The 19,418-nt window shown below is 38.9% G+C and overlaps 2 protein-coding genes and 1 pseudogene across 2 annotated transcripts; 1 reads left to right on the top strand and 2 right to left on the bottom strand.

Moving 5' to 3' along the window:
* Positions 1 to 1,239: 1,239 nt before the first annotated feature.
* Positions 1,240 to 2,180, top strand: LOC110581674 (olfactory receptor 1J1-like). The gene is given in 2 exon segments (XM_021691589.1): positions 1,240 to 1,522; positions 1,525 to 2,180. Coding segments are annotated over 2 exon segments (939 nt in total).
* A 5,326-nt stretch (positions 2,181 to 7,506) lies between these two features.
* Positions 7,507 to 8,449, bottom strand: LOC110581675 (olfactory receptor 50-like). The gene is given in 2 exon segments (XM_021691590.2): positions 7,507 to 8,133; positions 8,135 to 8,449. Coding segments are annotated over 2 exon segments (942 nt in total).
* Positions 8,450 to 14,455: 6,006 nt separating this feature from the next.
* On the bottom strand, positions 14,456 to 15,396 carry LOC110581871 (annotated as a pseudogene).
* Positions 15,397 to 19,418: the final 4,022 nt, after the last annotated feature.

The raw sequence follows: 19,418 nt of genomic DNA, 5'->3' as shown, positions 1-19,418 counted from the left end.
CTCTCTGTTTTCCTCCATTGTTGTATTAGTTTATCTTTGTAAAGATACATTTTGTTGTAATCAATATACCTTTACAATAAGCTTTGATATGTTAGAGTGAATCCCTGCCTTCTCTTTTAAAAAAACACATAGATATTTTGATAAATATTGATTTAGGTTAGGAAATAAATCTCTTATAGGCTACTTTAGGGACACTGAAAAGATTAGAATTCCTTTTAAAAATCACATTTGGCTTTTAGATCATACTTCTTTGAGTGTGATTGCCATGTGGCAACTAAATAAAATGGGACCCCAGGATTATTAGGGTGAAACCTAGGTCTTGAACAGGACTGATGTAAGTTTCTTAAGAGGATACTGTGATGAATTTAACTGAATGTGACATCTTTTATTAGAACAGATTTATATTGTGTATTCGTTAATTATCTATGATAGATTCTGGGTCTACAGCCAATGAACAAATCAGCAGTAATCACGGAATGTGTCAAGAAGCAGAGGATGAAGAATTAAACAGATCACTACACACAAAATTATGAAGGGCAATGAGATTTCTTCTTTTAAAGATATTATTTACTTATTTTAGAGAGAGATAGAGAGCTTGAGCGGGGAGGCGGGGAGAGGAAGAGGAAGAGAGAATCTCAAGCAGACTCCACACTGAGCGTGTCTCAATCTCATGACCCTGAGATCATGACCTGAGCCAAAATCAAGAGTCAGATGCTTAACCAACTGAGTTTCCCAGGTGCCCCATGGGCAATGAGATTTCTGATGTCAAGTAATTTATTCTGCTTCCAGAGAACAAACTCTGGAGTCCAAATCCCAGCCAGTCCTTTTCTTACTTCAGTGACTTTGAGAATGTCTGCCTCAGGTAGCCCATCTGAATAGTGGAAATAACAATGGTACCTCCCTCAGTGATATACTTAAGACTGTTGAATCAGTTACTATACATGAGCTATTTGAATAGTGCACAAGGACCACATTCAATAAACATTAACTGTTAGTATTATAATTTGCAGAGACTGGCACCAGATTGAGAAAGAAAGTGGTTACATATCCTAAATGTACATGTTTTCTACATTTATCCAGCAAAATATGCCTCAAATGTAAGAAAATATGAATGAAGACATTCCTAAATCAAAAGAACCTCTTTGTTATACTATGCCACAGTGATCACTTTTTTATCCAGAAACATTCCACATTTTCCTTTCAATTTTCTCACCGGTCCCCTTCAGCTGATATACCAGCATGAGGAGGGAGAACCAGAGCAGCATGTCCGAGTTCCTCCTCCTGGGGCTCCCCATCCGGCCAGAGCAGCAGGGTGTATTCTTCACCCTGTTCCTGGGCATGTACCTGACCACAGTGCTGGGGAACCTGCTCATCATCCTGCTCATCAGGTTGGACTCTCACCTCCACAACCCCATGTACTTCTTCCTCAGCCACTTGGCCTTCTCTGATATTGCATTCTCATCTGTCACTGTCCCGAAGATGCTGGTGGACATGCATACTACGTACAAATCCATTCCTTATGCAGGTGCATTTCACAGACATATTTTTTCATATTCTTTGCTGATTTAGACAGTTTCCTGATCACTTCAAGGGCCTATGACAGGTATGTGGCCATCTGTCACCCTTTGCATTATACCATCATCATGAGTCAGAGCATTTGTGTCACGCTGGTGGCTGGGTCCTGGGTCGTTGCTTGTGCTTGTGCTCTTTTGCATACTCTCCTCCTAGCTCGGCTGTCCTTCTGTGCTGACCACACCATCCCCCACTTCTTCTGTGACCTTGCTGCCCTGCTCGAATTGTCCTGCTCAGACACTTCCCTCAACCAATTGGTGATCTTTACTGCAGGATTAACAGCCATTATGCTTCCATTCTTATGCATTGTGGTTTCTTATGGCCATATTGGGGCCACCATCCTCCAGGTTCCTTCTACCAAGGGCATCTGCAAAGCCTTGTCCACTTGTGGATCACATCTCTCAGTGGTGACTCTCTACTATGGGTCAATTATTGGTCTATATTTTCCTCCCTCATCCAATAACACCAACATCAAGAACATAATTGCTTCATTGATGTACACAGTGGTCACTCCCATGTTGAACCCCTTCATTTATAGCCTGAGAAATAAAGACATGAAAGGGGCCTTGAGAAAACTCTTGAGTAAGAAAACATATTCTTTCAACTGATAGTTTTATTTTAAAATATCCATATGATCTTATTTCCTCGATTACATGTAAATACAAATTACTGTAACTATAGCTTACTTGTCTTCTTTCCATGGTGTCACACAGACATACTTTGCTGACATTATCCTTGCACCTGCTAGGGAGACTAGTAAAATGGGACATGCCTTATAGGACTTAATTTGCTCTTTTCTTGGATAATGGGATCAGAAAATACTTTGAAGATGCTGTATCACTTTGGCTGGTGTCATCAAATGGAAGCCATTGGGGCTGGCCTTTCCCCAAATTTTTGGATTGTTATAAAATATATTTGGTCTTTCATGCATACATTTCTAAGGAATTTTCCATTTTGATGATGATATGTCTCCTTCTTCACTCAGACATCCAGGTATTCAGGGACTCTGAGCCCTTCTCGAACTTCCAAGAAGAACATAGTAAATTTTACTTTCCTTACATAATAATTAACACACTCCTTTCTTGTTCAGGAATACAGTTCTTTCTTCCTAAACACGCACAGATATTCAGCAACAAAATAAATGTCACCTCAGTTGTCTCAGGTACTGGTCTAAGATGCATTAAAATCGTCTAATTTAATTCTGACAACAATCCTAAGTGCTATTTTGAGAAAACTCATGCTCAGAGAAATATTTTGGCAAAACTCATGCTCAAAAAAAATCTTAACATCAGAGTTAGTGAAAGAAGATTTGAATCTTGCTGTCTGACTCTAGAACGATTCCGCATGGCAAGGAATATAATTGTTCATATGGAACTCTGTGTCCTTGGGAGGAATAATTAGCTCAGTCTAGTGGCAGAGGATATGAAAAACTCCCCCAGAGAAGGTGCTGCTTTACCTTAACAAATCAGAATTAATCAGACACATAAAGTTCTATCTTGTCCTGGTGATCACAGGAAGAGGGAGCAGCATGTTCAGGATATTAAACTGGAATTTCAACTGAGGTACCGAGATTTGATAGACACCAGATGCCAAAGTGAGTTGTAAGACACAAAATGTAGATGTTTATAGGAAATGCCCAATACTCAATTTCATAACTCATGAACCTCTCAACGTAGACATGGGTCTAAAAAGTGCTAAGAGCTAGCTATGAGAGGTTCTCATAAGGTGGTGGGGAGTTTTTTTGAGGAAGCTGCACAGTGAACCCCAAATCCTTTCAACAGACAAGGAGGTGCTTTCCTCCTCACTTCAAGCTTAGTGGGAGAAGCTTCAAAAGAACCATTTAGAGAATTTAATATGTATCTCTTACTTTGATGAGAACAAGAGAAATAGGAAAGATGAAATGGGGAGGGGGAGGGAGAATTGGAATTATGGAATAGAATTATGTTTGAGAAATTCCTTCACTTCTTTTCATGGTGGGGCAATAAAAGCAAAAATGTTTCCTATGTGTGGAATCACTACGCTTGTACACCTGAAACTAATGTAACATAATGTGTCAACTATATTTCAATTTAAAAAAAAAAAGGTTCCTATGGACTATAGGTGGGTTATGTGAGAGAGAGAACTGGTGGGAAGCCATGTTCAGTTCTCCCCAAGAAGACCATGAGCAAGTCTAGGAAACCCGGAGAGAATAAGAGATCTGTAGGGAATGCACCACCACAAAACCAGGGGCTCTGAGGGGAAGCAATCCCAGGAAGAAATATACTTTAGTTATACAACAGAGGATGTGTGGGAAGGCAGCCTGGGAGTCTCTGAGACAGGGAAGTTGTTTTTTTTTTTCTTTTTAAAGCTCCATACATACTTGGTTTAAACCACCTTGAGAATCACATGATTTACTAGCTGGTGCGAGTACAAAGCCTCAGTGGGGGGTGGAAATCTCCAAAGTGCTGTAAAAACTGGATCCTTTTGCATTGTTATCAAAGCAGATACTATTGATATTCTGTTTTACTATTCTGATGACATGTAGCTCAGCTTATTATTACACAGTATTAATTAGATCAGGGGTACGGGTTTCCTTCTAGAAACTCAATTGGCTTCTTTTTTCCCCCAGGTCACAAACTTCCCCCATACTTTGAACAATGCCTTACATATTAGCTGTCAGTCATAAAGTGTGTGTTGAATGATGTTAATATATTTGAGTTTGAAGGACATTTACTCTGACACCGACACTATAGAACCATTATCAGTCTTGTAGGTTATTTTGCTAGACAACTTTATCCTTTGAACAAGAGTAAGGGTGGACCCACCTAACACTGAATTATCTGCAGTAAATGGTTCTAGAGGGGGTTCCACTGCGGTATTCTTACTATTTATGTAAATTCAAGATGTTCCCTCTGACTAGAAATCTGCATCTATCATTCCACAGCCTCCGCACTTTTCCTGATTTCAAATCCCTTCCTCGTTGTCTATAAAATAGAGTGATTGCATTTTCAAGGTGACTTTCTCAAGGAAACACTTAAAGTCAAGGACACAAATCATAAAATAATGCATTAATGACTTTAATCACATTAAAATTAAGACATTGATAGATAATTTAAAAAAGCTAACAAGCTTCCAATAATGGAAGACATTTGCAACATATACAACTGACAAAGGATTAATTTCCAGATTATATGAAGTCTGTCTGACAATGCAATAAATAGAAGAGAAACAATCCAATAGAAGAGCAGGGAAAATACATTATCATGTATTACACAAAAGAAATTTTGTACCGATAAGGATAACGATGGCTGCTGTAATAGGGGTCCAATGTGGGTCTTCTAGCAGGTTGATGGCATTTCACTATGCAGTAATTTGGGAACCAGGTTCAATGATCTTTCAGGGCAGTAGGTAATTTTCTGTCAGACAATAGGGGAAAAAACACAGATGTTTCTTTAAAATTCTGGCCAGAATGTGCCACATAGATTAGCACTTAGATTAGCAGGGAATGTGGCAGCAGTCTCCCACTGACAACTTAACACGTGAGAAGAAGGTCATGAATTTTTGGTGGATAGCCAGCCATCTCTGTCACAAATATCCAGTAAGCATAGGTTAAGATGCTCTACCTCATAAATAGTCAGAGAAATTGAAAGTAAAACCACAACAAGATACCATTTTCTATTCACAAGAGTCACAAAAATTAAGAAATCTGTTGTTGTTGAAAAAGTAAAGTAATAGGAACTCTCATACTCAAGAAATGGAAATTTAAATTTAATAACTTAAAAAAATTAATAGGCTTTATTTCTTAGAGCAGTTTTAGGTTTACAGAAAAAGTAAACATAAAGTTACTATATGCTTCATCCCCACCCCTGCCCAGTTTGCCCTGTTATTAGCATCTTGCATCAGTGTGGAACTTCTGTAATGATTGAACCAACATTGATGTATTATTAACCAAAGTCCATAGTTTACACTAGAGTTCACTCTTTGTGTTGTATAGTTTTTTGTGTTTTTGATAAATGTATAATGATGTATTTCCACTGTTATAGCATCATACAGAATAGTTTCACTGCCCTAAAAATCCCCTTTGCTCTATGTATTTACCTTTCTCCTCATCAAGCCCTGAACCCTGGTAATCACTGATCTTTTGTTGGCTCTATAGTTTGCCATTTCCAGAGTGTCATATAGTTCGAATCATACAGTATGTAGCCTTTTCAGCCTGGCTTCTTGATACAACTACTTTATAGAAGAGTTTAGCTGTGATAGTTGAGTGGAACATCACATGCCTACAATCCAGTAATTCTTTTGGGTATATAATTTATAGAATCTCTTGCATAATGTGCTAGATGATGTATAAGAGTGTTTGTAGCATCATTTCTCTTAATAGCAAAATGCTGAAAACAAACAAAATAGCCATAAAACTAGAACAAACAAGTGTGTGATAGTTTCACAGTGGAATGTAATAAATTATGGATGAATTTAACAAGGATGATATCAGACAACAAAGGCAAAACCTTGAAAAATATTCAAGTGATTTAAAGAACTCAGGATTTGACCTCACACCTAGACTATTTATTTCATTTATATGCAGTTCTAGAGCAGGCTAAATTGAAGGAACACTACAGATGTGTTAAAGCTTTAAATAAAAGTAAGAGAATATTGAAATATTAAAAACATTGGGTACTTCCTTTTTTTCTTTTTTGGAAGTTAAAGAGTCAAAATTAAAAGAATATTTTAATTAATTGGCCAAAGGGACCCTCGGGATAGTGGCCCCAATATGGCCATAAGAGACCAGGATGCATATGAATGGCAGGATAATGACCGCCCTGCCTACAGTTATAAAACTAATACATACCATCAAAAAATCAAACAATACTGAAAAATATAAAGAAGAAAGTAATAAAACCCATAGCCCCAATACTCTAACAAAACAGTATGAACATTAGGACATATACATATGAATACATATACACACACTTAATGGGTATCTGCGTAAAAATTATTGGGTCCTTGCAACAGGAGAGGAAGATACAGTTGCAGAGGAGACAAGGAGCTTTAACAATATTGTTAGTTAACTAGAATGTCTTACTACGTAAGCCTAGAGATTGTTAAATGAACATTTCTTTTAATATTATTCCTTAAAGTTTGATTATATGTCACATGTATATAAACACATACACACATATTCATACATACAACATACCATGTATATATACATATAAATTTAAGCCATATATATGCTATATATGTTTTTTTGTATGCTATCTCCATATTTTTAAAGTTTAAATAAAATTTCCAGTAAAATGGGTAAAAATATTACTCAAGTTTGAAAAATATTCAAGTGATTTAAAGAACTCAGGATTTGACTTCACACATACAGCATTTTAAGTACCACCTCTACTAAACATTGCTAGTTTTGTGTCACTGGGCTACTTACTAAGCGTCTCTTAATATGAATTTCCTCCTTTATATCAATTACCAGGATTAAATGAAGTAATGAATATGGAAATATTTGTCACAGTTATCAGCTTATAGCAGTGAAATTACTTAGTTATATCTGCCTTGAGTAGAGGTAGTTTCTCAAGGACTGAAAGCAAAGTGAACATTTCAGATGAAAACATAGGACATTATATTTATGTACGTGGGACAGAGATGTGCTTTTAAAAAAAATTCAGATATATTTGGATTAAACTACACTGAAGTACTGCCTAAGTTCACTCCAGATCTAGGTTTCCTGATGTTCTTCCTTTAAGAAAGGATGGTCATGCAGGTATGTTTTTTCCTATGACTCTAAAATGAACAAGGAAACTAATCAGAGAAGAAAACTAAGTCCAAACTGAAACAGAACTGAAGAGTGCCACAAGATTCACTAAAAATCAGCTACTCAGAGAGGAGAGGATGCTCACATTGCATGTGCAGGATGGAACAGGTCTTATGTCTAATTAGTAGGGAAAACAGTGCTCAACATGGTGAAAATATTTCTCTACTGAGTAGATGTCCCAGAGCTCCTTTCATATCCCGATTCCTCAGACTGTAGATAAAGGGATTTAGCATGGGAGTGACCAGAGTGTACAATACGGCCACAATGACATCCTTGTCATTGGAGTTATTGGATGAGGGGAAGAAGTACAGTCCAATAATTGCCCCATAGTACAGAGACACAACAGAGAGGTGAGAGCCACAAGTAGACAAAGCTTTGCAGGTTCCTTTGGTCGAGGGGACCCTCAGGATAGTGGCCCCAATGCGGCCATAAGAGACCAGGATGCATATGAATGGCAGGGTAATGATGACCCCCCCTACAGTGATGATAACCAGATCATTGACTGTGGTATCTGAGCTGGAGAGCTTAAGCAAGGCAGAAAGGTCACAGAAGAAGTGGGGGAGAGTGTTGTCTCCATGGAAAGAGAGACGAGCCAGGAGGAGGGTATGCAAAAGGGCACTAGCACAGGATAGGACCCAGGACACAATTAATAGCAGGAAACACAGGCTCTGACTCATGATGGTGGTATAGTGGAGGGGGTGACAGATGGCCACGTACCTGTCATAGGCCATTGATGTGAGAAGGAAGCTATCAAGATCCCCCCCCAAATAAGAAGAAATACACCTAGGAAATGCATCCACCATATGAGATGGATTGACTCTGTATCTCCATATTCATGAGCATCTTTGGAGCTGTGACTGATGAGAAAGAGATGTCAGTGAAGGCCAAGTGGCTGAGGAAAAAGTACATGGGGGTGTGGAGGTGAGAGTCCAGCCTGATGAGCAGGATGATGAGCAGGTTCCCTAGCACCGTGGTCAGGTATATGATCAGGAAAAGAGTGTAGTATATGCCCTGCTGCTCTGGCTGGATGGGGAGCCCCAGGAGGAGGAACTCAGACACACTGCTCTGATTATCCCTCTTCATGCTCTTCTTCTCTTTTGCTGGAGATGGGGGAAAAAAGATGGATATGTGAAAGAATGAGAAATCATTGTGACTATCACATTATGGAAACATGGTTTTGAATTAGTCAGTACATGAATTTTAACCTGAATAGCTGATGGTCTGACATCAGGATATTATGTATCCACCTAGAAACCAACACAATCTCTTTTAAGGAAACTTCAAACATCAGAATGATAATCAGACCAGATCAGGCTCAAACTTGAGGATTCCAGGAGTTCATGATAGAAATTTGAGATTAAGAAATTAGGGTGCAAGTCTAGGTCAGTAACCAGTTATTGGAAAGGCAAGTAGAGGCTCTCCAATTGGTCTTTTGGCCTTTCTTAACCTTCCCCATGCCTCTCATATGTGCTTTGGCTAATATTTTATCTCCATGGATTGGGTCAAGACAAGACAACCCCAGGGGCTGCTGTGGATCTCCTGAAATCAAGATCTGGAGGCTTGATGGAAACATCATATGTAACCTCTTCAAGGCAAGGTCATTAAGGACAAGAATCTTTGTCAGTAACATAGAAGATCTAGTGACATACCTTATAATATAGCCATCAGTCCTTTCTTTTAAAAAGTTCCTTCTTGTTCCTCTTTCTGTCATCATTTTTGCTAAAGAAATTTTCATGCAATGTGGGGAGTTAGGAGTCCATTTCTCTTCCAAAGTCTCACCTATTCCCTGAGTTCTAACCAGATTGCTTTTATGCCCGTTCTCAGAATGCCAGGAAATACTTTGGCTTTTCCAGTCATATCCTGGATCTGCCAAAGAATAAGCTTTTTGTAAGTGTTTATCCAACACAGGTTACCAAATAACCTCTTCTTTGTCACAGTTCCTAACCTAGGTTTTAGGCCAGTGATTCCTAACCGATTTTTTCTTGTTATATTCTAACACTTCTTATAGTTTGCTAACACTATCATTTCTCTGTCTTTCTTCTTCAGGTCAGTTAGTCTTAGACCTGCCCATGTGAACACTCACAAAATGATAGGAAAAAAGAACATGATGGTCTGTCTACTAAAAAATAGAATTCACATACTATATAAAGACTTATTCAATCTAAAGGTCTTTTTCTCTGAGAGCTAAGAAAGTGTCTCACTATAGGACCCACATTCATCTTGGGGCTTAACTGAAGTTTACATTATGTACTAATTCTCCCAATGTGACTGAAATTATCTCTATAATTTCTACATTCTTCAGTCCACTACATTAAAAATCCTGTTAATTTAATATGTTACCTGAGATGAATCACACATTCAGTGTTTCTGGCCATTACCATGTTAATAATAAATCAGTTTTTCACAATGAAAGTGCTAACTAGCTGTCTGCTGGACATTTAAGTTGTTTCTAATATTTTTCTATTTCCAGCAATGTCTTATTAATAACATTGTTCATATGCCATTTTTCACATTAGCATACATATCTGTAACAGAAATTCACAGAAATGGATTTGGAGGATATATATTTTTTCACCATTTTTTAGTTATTATGTTCAGTTAGCCAACATATAGTACATCGTTAGTTTTTTCACCATTTTAATAGATACTGTTGAATTATAAGAGGCTAAGGAGGTGAGGAAGCCTGTTTTTATGGGTTCTTTAAAAGGATCCCTGAATTATAAGAGCTTTTCATGTGAAGATTACAAAATGGACATTCTAGTTAAATATTTTGAGAGGACAGGGCTATGGTGTTTGAGGAACAGAGAAAATTCAGGAGCATGGTCAACATGGGAAAGTTATGGGGTTGGAGAATTATCTAAGGAGCCATGTTATATAAGTCCTTTTCTGTATAACGGAAAGTTTTGATTCTATCCTCAGGGCAACAGAACACCCATGGAAAAGTTTAAGTAAAGGAGTGAAAGAAAAATTTTAAGTAGTATGCTGGCTACTGCATAGAGAACAGATTATAGCAAGGCAAGAGTGTCAGCAAGAATCTAACAGGAGGCTATTGGCATAGTTCAAGTACAAAATAACACCTACTTACACCTGAATCATGGCAGAGGAGAGGAAGTTAACTGGGATAAAATTTGGAGGAAAAAACCAATAAGACTTAATGGGGGAATGAAATATAAGCAGGAGATACGTATTTCACTATCCTCTGAAAAATTAGATAGAGAATCATCAGAGATAAATTATTCTACATGGAGCTGTCTATTATACTCTGGTATGAGGGGGGTAGAGCCATGGTGGGGATCAGTAGCACACACTGGACACACACACACACACACACACACACACACACGCAGTTGCGCTACTGAATATAAATTCTACTCCTGCTCTGACATTGCCTCTTAACTGATGAGCACATATACCTTCAGTCAGAAGGTATGGGAAGGTTCTTTCTTTTCTCTCTAGAAGACACAGAATACAATGAAGCAGGTGGAGTCTCTGAGGGTCTCAAAGATGCACTGCAATGGGGAGAAGAATTATCAGTTCAAAACCAACTTAAATATATATGATGATATACACTTGTTCACAACCCCTGAGCAATGGGCATGGGTTATAGCTTTACAAATCATGGAGAGGACCCAAGGGGTGTAGGAGGGGGGATCTCCCCACCCCCAGCTCCAAGTTAGAGACAAACAGGATATAATTGCTTCATTGCCTTTGGTTCCCATGAGGGAAGAACTAGTGCTAGCAGGAATAGGAAAGTTCACCTTGGAGGAATGATGATAATAAGCACAAAGCAGCTACCAAGAACTTGGCGATTCACAAAGCTTTTTGCCTTCTCAAATTCAGAGTCCTTAACAAACCAAACTGGTGCTTGAGTGTATTAGCCAGAGTCTCTTATTTCTGAATTCCATGTTATTCCAAGAACACCAGAAACACTCTAATACTTTCACTCCCAGAACAAAAGATCAAGGGACTTTTTATATCCTGTCACCTAAACTAGACCTTGAGGAATGGAATGCACTTTCTATAAATCTTGATCTCCTGCCCAAAAGCTGTGGAGTCAGCATTCTCTTGGTGCATACTGTACCGTAGAATAACCATTCAAGAAATGCTTTCCACTAACTCTCTTACTACCTCTCTTACAAAACTGATTCCAAGTTTATTTCACACTTCTCCAGCTCCACTTTGAAGCCAGGTAGAAAATATCATGTGCTTGTTATTTGAGGTGAAGATAAATGAATATTCATGAGTGTTATTATTTGTTCTGTTTCGCATTAAAAATCAATCTGATACATGTCTTTCTCTGACTGACTTATGTATCATATGATCTCACTGATATGAGGAATTCTTAATCTCAGGAAACAAACTGAGGGTTGCTGGAGTGGTGGGTGGTGGGAGGGATGGGGTGGCTGGGTGATAGACATTGGGGAGGGTATTGCTATGGTGAGCGCTGTGAATTGTGCAAGACTGTTGAATCACAGATCTGTACCTCTGAAACAAATAATACATTATATGTTAAAAAAAAAAAAAGAAGATAGTAGGAAGGGAAAAATGAAGGGGGAAAATCGGAGGGAGAGATGAACCATGAGAGACTATGGACTCTGAGAAACAAACTGAGGGTTCTAGAGGGGAGGAGGGTGAGGGCATGGGTTAGCCTGGGGATGGGTGTTAAAGAGGGCACGTATTGAATGGAGCACTGGGTGTTATACGCAAACAATGAATCATGGAACACTACATCAAAAACTAAAGATGTATTGTATGTTGGCTAATTGAACATAATAAAAAAATTTTAAATAAATTTAAAAAATAAGCCATAGATCAAGGAAAAAAATCAAAGGAAATTTAGAAAATACTTCCAACTGACAATACTTTCAAAATGAGAACAGGACATATTAAAATTTGTAAGACAAACCAACAGGATGTTTAGAGGGAAATTTATAGCACTAAATGCCTGTATTAGAAAAAAATGAAGGTCTCCTATCAGTCACCTAAAATTTCACCTTAAGAAACTAGAAAGAGGGGTGCCTGGGTGTCTCAGTTGTTAAGCGTCTATCTTCGGCTCTGGTCATGATCCCAGGGTCCTGGGATTGAGCCCCGCATTGTGCTCCCTGCTCGGCAGGAAGCCTGCTTCTCCCTCTCCCACTCCCCCTGCTTATGTTCCTGCTCTCGCTGACTCTCTCTCTCTGTCAAATAAATAGATAAAATCTGTAAAAAAAAAAAAAAAAGAAAAAAGAAAAAGAAAGAAACTAGAAAGAGAAGAGCAAATTAAACTCAAAGTAGGGAAATATAGTAAATATAGTAGGAAACAATAAAAAGAAAAGCAGAAATCAGTGAAATAAAAAAAACAGAAAAAATATAATAGCAGTAACACCAAAAGTTGGTTATTTGAGAAAAAATTATAAAAGTGATAAACCAGACTGATTAAGAAAAAAAAAGAGAGAAAAAGCACCCATTACTATTATCAAGAATAAGGGAAAGGAGGGCAGCCTTACAAAAGCATATGAGAAAACTTTTCAGGGTGACTTTTAAGGGTGATGGATATGTTTGTGATATTGATTGTGGTGATGGCTTCACACATGTACATCAGAATACATTAAGTTGAATCCTTAAAAACTGTATGTCAATTACATCCCAATAAAACTGGAAGTGAAAGCAAAGAAATAAGAAATAAGCAGGAGTCGCCTTGGACAACAGAAATATTTCCATTGAGACCTTTCCCTCATTATCTTAATTGAAACAATCTTCACACCAGGGAAGACTTTCCACACAAGTCTATTTCACAACAAAATTTAACACGGAAAGACTATTTTTCTTCATCTTCATTTTCTCAGAGCATCTTCCTTCAGAAGAGTAAGCTTTTTCCACCCAATCACAATCTAAAGGATGGTAGATCAGAGTGGTATCTGCTCTGTTCCAATGTGTCATGAAGGAATGATTCTTTATAGTTGGTCCACGTTTCATTATCTACAAGGCTTTTAAAGAGAAGAGGTTCTTTATTCTGTGTTGGAAAATTTTGGCAGGATTTTCCTCCCGGGTTATATCATATCAGTTACCTATAACAGTTCTCAGCATAGGTGTAGTTGTTTATTTTCAGTTGATTCAGTTACATGTGTTGCCCTGAATCACTTAATCCAAGTGTTCTCAACCTCGGCTGCACATTAGAATCATCTGCCAGAAGTTTTGTATTATGTTTAGGTTTGGGAAAACTGTAAGAAGCATTTAACTAGTTAGCTACTCCATTTGGTAAGCCAGCATTCTGAATTTCCCTATCTTAAACTTTGTAGCTAAATTGAGATTTTGTAACTCTAGAAAAAAAAGGTACTGTATGGTGACTAACATAACATAATAAAAAAAAAGAAAAAAATTTTTTCAGAATTGAGAGTGAAACTAAGGAGCAAATTGCTAAAATATGGATTATCATTAATTTTTATACAACTATTTAAGAGTATTCTAATTATCTACACCACTAAGATTCATAAACATCTGGTACAAATTCATATGAGGTCCACATAAAGACTTGACCTTTCCAAACCATGTCCCATTTGACACTTCCAAAATTCTTCAACACAGGCATCAGAAACGTAAAAAATGAGAAGATACAGCTTTTAAAAATGCCTAACAGATCCAAATAGCAAATAAATTTGCAGTCAAATGTCTTTTTCCTTAAAGAGGAAAGCATGGATTTTTTGTGTGTATTCATGAACATAAGGCAATACTGTAATTGTTAAGGATAGTTCCCACTCCTGATTTGTAAGTTTGGTACTTTGAAGACAACTGAGATAACGGTGCTTCTGTATGTGCCAAAACCCAAGGCTTACAGAAACCTAAAGAGGCATAAAATAAAGCGAAAAAGAAGTTGGTTCACAGAACACAGATGGTTACAGCAAATATCGCTTGATGTGTCTGTGCCTGGAAGTTTAAATGAACTCACTGGGTTTCGGAAGAGCAAGCAGGAAGAACTGTTAAGGCAATCACCTGGAAACAGGAAAGTGGAGTGGGTGCGAGCAACAAGGATGGTCCTCTGCATAGTATTCCAAAGAGGAATGTCTAACAGTGCCATTTGGTGAACTAAGAACTGAGCAGGTGAGTTGATTTTCACTTGGAGAAAAAGATTTCCCTCCTGAAAAGTCTCCCCAGAGCCCCTTTCATGTCCCTGTTCCTCAGGCTGGATAAAGGGGTTCAGCATGGGGGTGACCACTGTGTACATCACTGAAGCAATTATGTCTTTGTCATTGGAGTTGTTTGATGATGGGAAAATGTACAGAACCATAATTGTCCCATAGAATAAAAATACCACAGAGAGGTGGGAGCCACAGATGGACAAGGCTTTACAGATTCCTTGGTAGAGGGAACCCTCAGGATGGAGACCCCAATATGGACATAAGAGACCAGGATGCCAGTCAGTGGTATGATGATTCCCAGTGCCCCCACAGTGAAGATGACCAGCTCAATGATGGAAGTGTCAGAGCAGGACAATTTGAGCAGAGCAGCAAGATCACAAAAGAAATGCGGGATAGTGTTACCAGCACAGAAGGACAGCCGGGCCAGGCTGAGAGTGTGAGACATTGCACTGCTCCACGAGAATAACCAGGACACAGCCACTAGTGAGATACATAGTTTTCTTGCATGATGGTAGCGTAGTATAGAGGATGGCAGATGGCCACATACCTGTCATATGCCATCACTGCAAGAAGGAGATGATCAATACAGCCAAAAAATATGAAAAAAAAATACATCTGTGTTACACACCCTGCATAAGGGATGGATTGATCCCAAGTATGCATGTTTATCAGCATCTTAGGGATGGTGACAGATGAAAAGGAAGCATCAGTGAGGGCCAAGTGGCTGAGGAAGAAGTACATGGGGGTGTGGAGGCGAGAGTCCAGCCCGATGAGCAGGATGATGAGCAGGTTCCCCAGCACTGTGGTCAGGTACATGTCCAGGAACAGGGTGAAGAATACACCCTGCTGCTCTGGCCGGATGGGGAGCCCCAGGAGGAGGAACTCGGACACGCTGCTCTGGTTCTCCAGCCTCATGCTCCTCTTTTGTCTACTGGCGGTGAAGGAATAGGGAAATGTCAGAGACTTTGGAAGTTGATAATAGCCACAATGGGGTTTCTTATTTTGTCCTGAAAAAAAACAAAAAACTGCCTGACTTTCTGTCATCCCCTAGTGTCGCCAAAGCACAAGACCGACCCTCAATGCCCAACATGATTCCTTTTAGTGAAAACCAGAGAAAAATCATTTTTTTAGAGAGGGAGAGGGGGAGGGAGGGGAAGGATAGAGAGAGAGGGTCCGAGAGAGAGGGAGATAGAATCTGAAGCAGGCTCCACATCCAGTGTGGAACCTGACACAGGGCTCCATCCTACAACCCTGAGATCGTGACCTGAGCTGAAATCAAGAGTCAGATGCTTAACCAACTGAGCCACCCAGGTGCCCCAAGAGCAAAATCATTCTTATTTGTTTTTAACCAACTATGTTCCTGGCATGGTGCTACTAATTGGAGATATAAGAGTAAATGGGACACACGGGCCATCTTCCCCCAGGATGCTGACCCTTGAGAGAACACCTGACAGAGGACAGACTGAAGGTATGGGTCTACGGTCAGATGGTTCCTGTTGAGATTCCGGTTCTACCACTTGCTAGCTGTATGACTTGTGGAGCTAAATCTGTCTTGGCCTCATGTGATGCTTCTGTTATGTAAAGATACCAATATCACACATTTGTAGAAGTTAATAAGAGAATTCTAATTCCATACACATTAGTATCCAAGTACAGTCCTACATACAAGAAACACACAAAGTTTTAGTGATTATTTTTATAACAGGATAAGTATCCAAATAAAACCAGGATCAAATTCAAGGATTTTATGAAACAACATAATGAGATGGTCAGCACGAAGGACCAAGTAGCTGATCTAAAACTTGGGTTAACCTGTCTGAGTGCTCACACTCTCAGAGGAGTTCCTGAGTTCATTTCCTATCACTGGGGGTAAATTCCCTGCTGGAACTTGACTTAGTGCATGTTCATCTTTTTTGCCAAGAAATAAATCTCACTTCAGTTCTCCATCTCTCTCCCTCTGTGTCTGGTGCTTGAAGCTGGCTCAGGTCTCGGTATTCATGGGCAGGAAGATGCCTGAGACCTGAGACCTGGGATCTGGGATGTGGGAAATACTGAAGGACTGGAGGTGTCTGTTGGAATTCACAGTTACCTGATTTACCATCACTATTTCCTAGTATCTTCCTAGATCTTTACGCTGAGAATAATTGACATTTAATGAACACTGTGTCAGACAAATCTGTTTTTGCACTATTGTCTTATTAAATTTTTTTTCACAGTCCTACAAGGTATATGTTATCATAACTTCACGACACATGTACTCAGGAGGGTTGAAAAACCAGCATGATCACATAGTTAGTAACTGCTATAGTCACAATTCTCTCTCATGTGGTTTTTTTTTTTTTAATTTATTGGAATCTCTGCTTCTATAACCCCACTGTTTCTCCCTCTCTTTAATTAGACAAAAGAGCCAGGATCTTTTTTTTATGTTCAGTTAGCACATCATTAGTTTTTGATGTAGTGTTCAATGATTCATTAATTGTGTATAACACCCAGAATCTTAAAAAATATTATTTCAGGATTTGAAGGGGTCCTGCTCAGATAACTGTGGCCAATGATTCCTACAGCACTTTAGTTTGTAAAATACTTTCATATTTCTTCAGTTTCACTCAGTCCATCAATGTTTATTTTGTATCTGGGAAATAGAGAAGACAGGGAGGTTTTTTTTTTTTTTTCTTTCATTTTATTAACAGGAGTAGGGAAATCACTTGCACAGTGTCACATAGATAATGCATAGTAAAGACTGCTCTCTGAAAATCTTTTCACTAGAGAGAGAATTTACTGTTTCCATGGGAGGTAGAGGGGCTGGAATATAAGCCCTGACAGTTGTTTGTTTTCTGTGTTTTGTTTGTTTGTGGTAATGCAAGTGCCTGACTTAAGCTTTGTTGAGGCATCAATTTCAAAGAGGCATAGGCTATCTTGAATAAATACATTGCCAACTACACGACCAGATAAAGAGCTAAGCCTCCTCTCCCCACAGAGGTTTCTTTGATTTCATTTTGTTTTGTTTTGTTTTGAAGGGCATGAATGAGAGAAATAGGAAAAAAAATAGCATACAGAGATATGTCTTTAGTTATGTAAGAAATATGGCTATTCAGTACCTATATTTTTGGAAAATGAAGGACCATAAATTCTCTGATTAAAAAAAATAAACATCTTCGGGCGCCTGGGTGGCTCAGTTGGTTAAGTGACTGCCTTCAGCTCAGGTCATGATCCTGGAGTCCCGGGATCGAGTCCCGCATCGGGCTCCCTGCTCGGCAGGGAGTCTGCTTCTCCCTCTGACCCTCCTCCCTCTCATGCTCTCTGTCTCTCATTCTCTCTGTCTCAAATAAATAAATAAAATCTTTAAAAAAATAAAAATAAAAAAATAAACATCTTGGTTGATTTCTGTAATAGACCACGTGGGCAACTTGTCTTTTCTTTGTATTTTAAATTTTTGCTCTTGTGCTTTAAATTCACCAATAAGGAGCAGGCCCTCAAAACTCTAGACCCCCACTCTTAACCACAGTAAAAGTAGAACCCCAGGCATGTGCTGTTTTTCTCTATCTGTGACCTCACTGTGCGGTCCCACATGTGCTATGTGATTTCCAGGTCTTTGTAAGTAGTAAAGCTCTATTTTTCAAATATTCCTGATGGTTGCTGCTGAAAGCCATCTTTCAATCAAAACAAAAACCACAACGGCCAGTCCAACCACAACATTGGGTATTGAGGCTGAGACTGGTACAAAACAGGAGCACTGGGTGTTTTACACAACAAATGAATTGTTGAGCACTACATCAAAAACTAATTATGTTTGAGTTCTTCTTTGCCAATTTGAATACATTTTATTTCTTTTTGTTGTCTGATTGCTGTTGCTAGGACTTCTAGTACCATGTTGAACAATAGTGGCGAGAGTGGGCATCCTTGACGTGTTCCTCATCTTAAGGGAAAGGCTCTCAGCTTTTCCCCATTGAGGATGATATTCGCTGTGGGTTTTTCATAGATGCATTTTATGAACTTGAGGAATGTTCCCTCTATCCCTATACTCTGAAGAGTTTTAATCAGGAAAGGATGTTGTATTTTATCAAATGCTTTTTCTGAATCAATTGAGAGGACCATATGGTTCTTCTCCCTCCTCTTATTAATGTGTTCTATCACATTGATTGATTTGCGAATGTTGAACCACCCTTGTATCCCGGGGATAAATTCCACTTGGTCGTGGTGGATGATCCTTTTAATGTATTGTTGGATCCCTATTAGCTAGGATTTTGTTGAGGATTTTGGAATCCATATTCATCAGGGATATCGGTCTGAAATTCTCCTTTTTTTTTTTTTTTTTTAAGATTTTATTTATTTATTTGAGACAGAGAGAATGAGAGACAGAGAGCACGAGAGGGAAGAGGGTAGAGGGAGAAGCAGACCCCCTGCTGAGCAGGGAGCCCAATGCGGGACTCGATCCCGGGACTCCAGGATCATGACCTGAGCCGAAGGCAGTCGCTTAACCAACTGAGCCACCCAGGCGCCCTGAAATTCTCCTTTTTGATGGGGTCTTTGCCTGGTTTGGGGATTAAGGTAATGCTGGCCTCATAGAATGAGTTTGGAAGTTTTCCTTCTGTTTCTATTTTTTGAAACAGCTTCAGTAGAATAGGTATTATTTCTTCCTTGAGTGTTTGGTAGAATTCCCCAGGGAATCCATCAGGCCCTGGACTCTTGTTTTTTGGGAGGTTTTTGATCACTGCTTCAATCTCGTTACTGGTTATTGGCCTATTCAGGTTGCCAATTTCTTCCTGTTTCAGTCTTGGCAGCTTATAGGTTTCCAGGAAGGCCTCCATTTCATCCAGATTGCTCAGTTTATTGGCGTATAGTTGTTGATAATAATTTCTAATAATTGTTTCTATTTCCTTGGTGCTAGTCATGATCTCTCCCCTTTCATTCATAATTTTATTAATTTAGGTCCTTTC

This window comes from Neomonachus schauinslandi, chromosome 13 (genome assembly GCF_002201575.2).
Source record: "Neomonachus schauinslandi chromosome 13, ASM220157v2, whole genome shotgun sequence".
Taxonomy (NCBI): domain Eukaryota; kingdom Metazoa; phylum Chordata; class Mammalia; order Carnivora; family Phocidae; genus Neomonachus; species Neomonachus schauinslandi.
The sequence above is the reverse complement of the archived record's forward strand: the minus strand, read 5'-3'. Positions and strand labels throughout refer to the sequence as shown.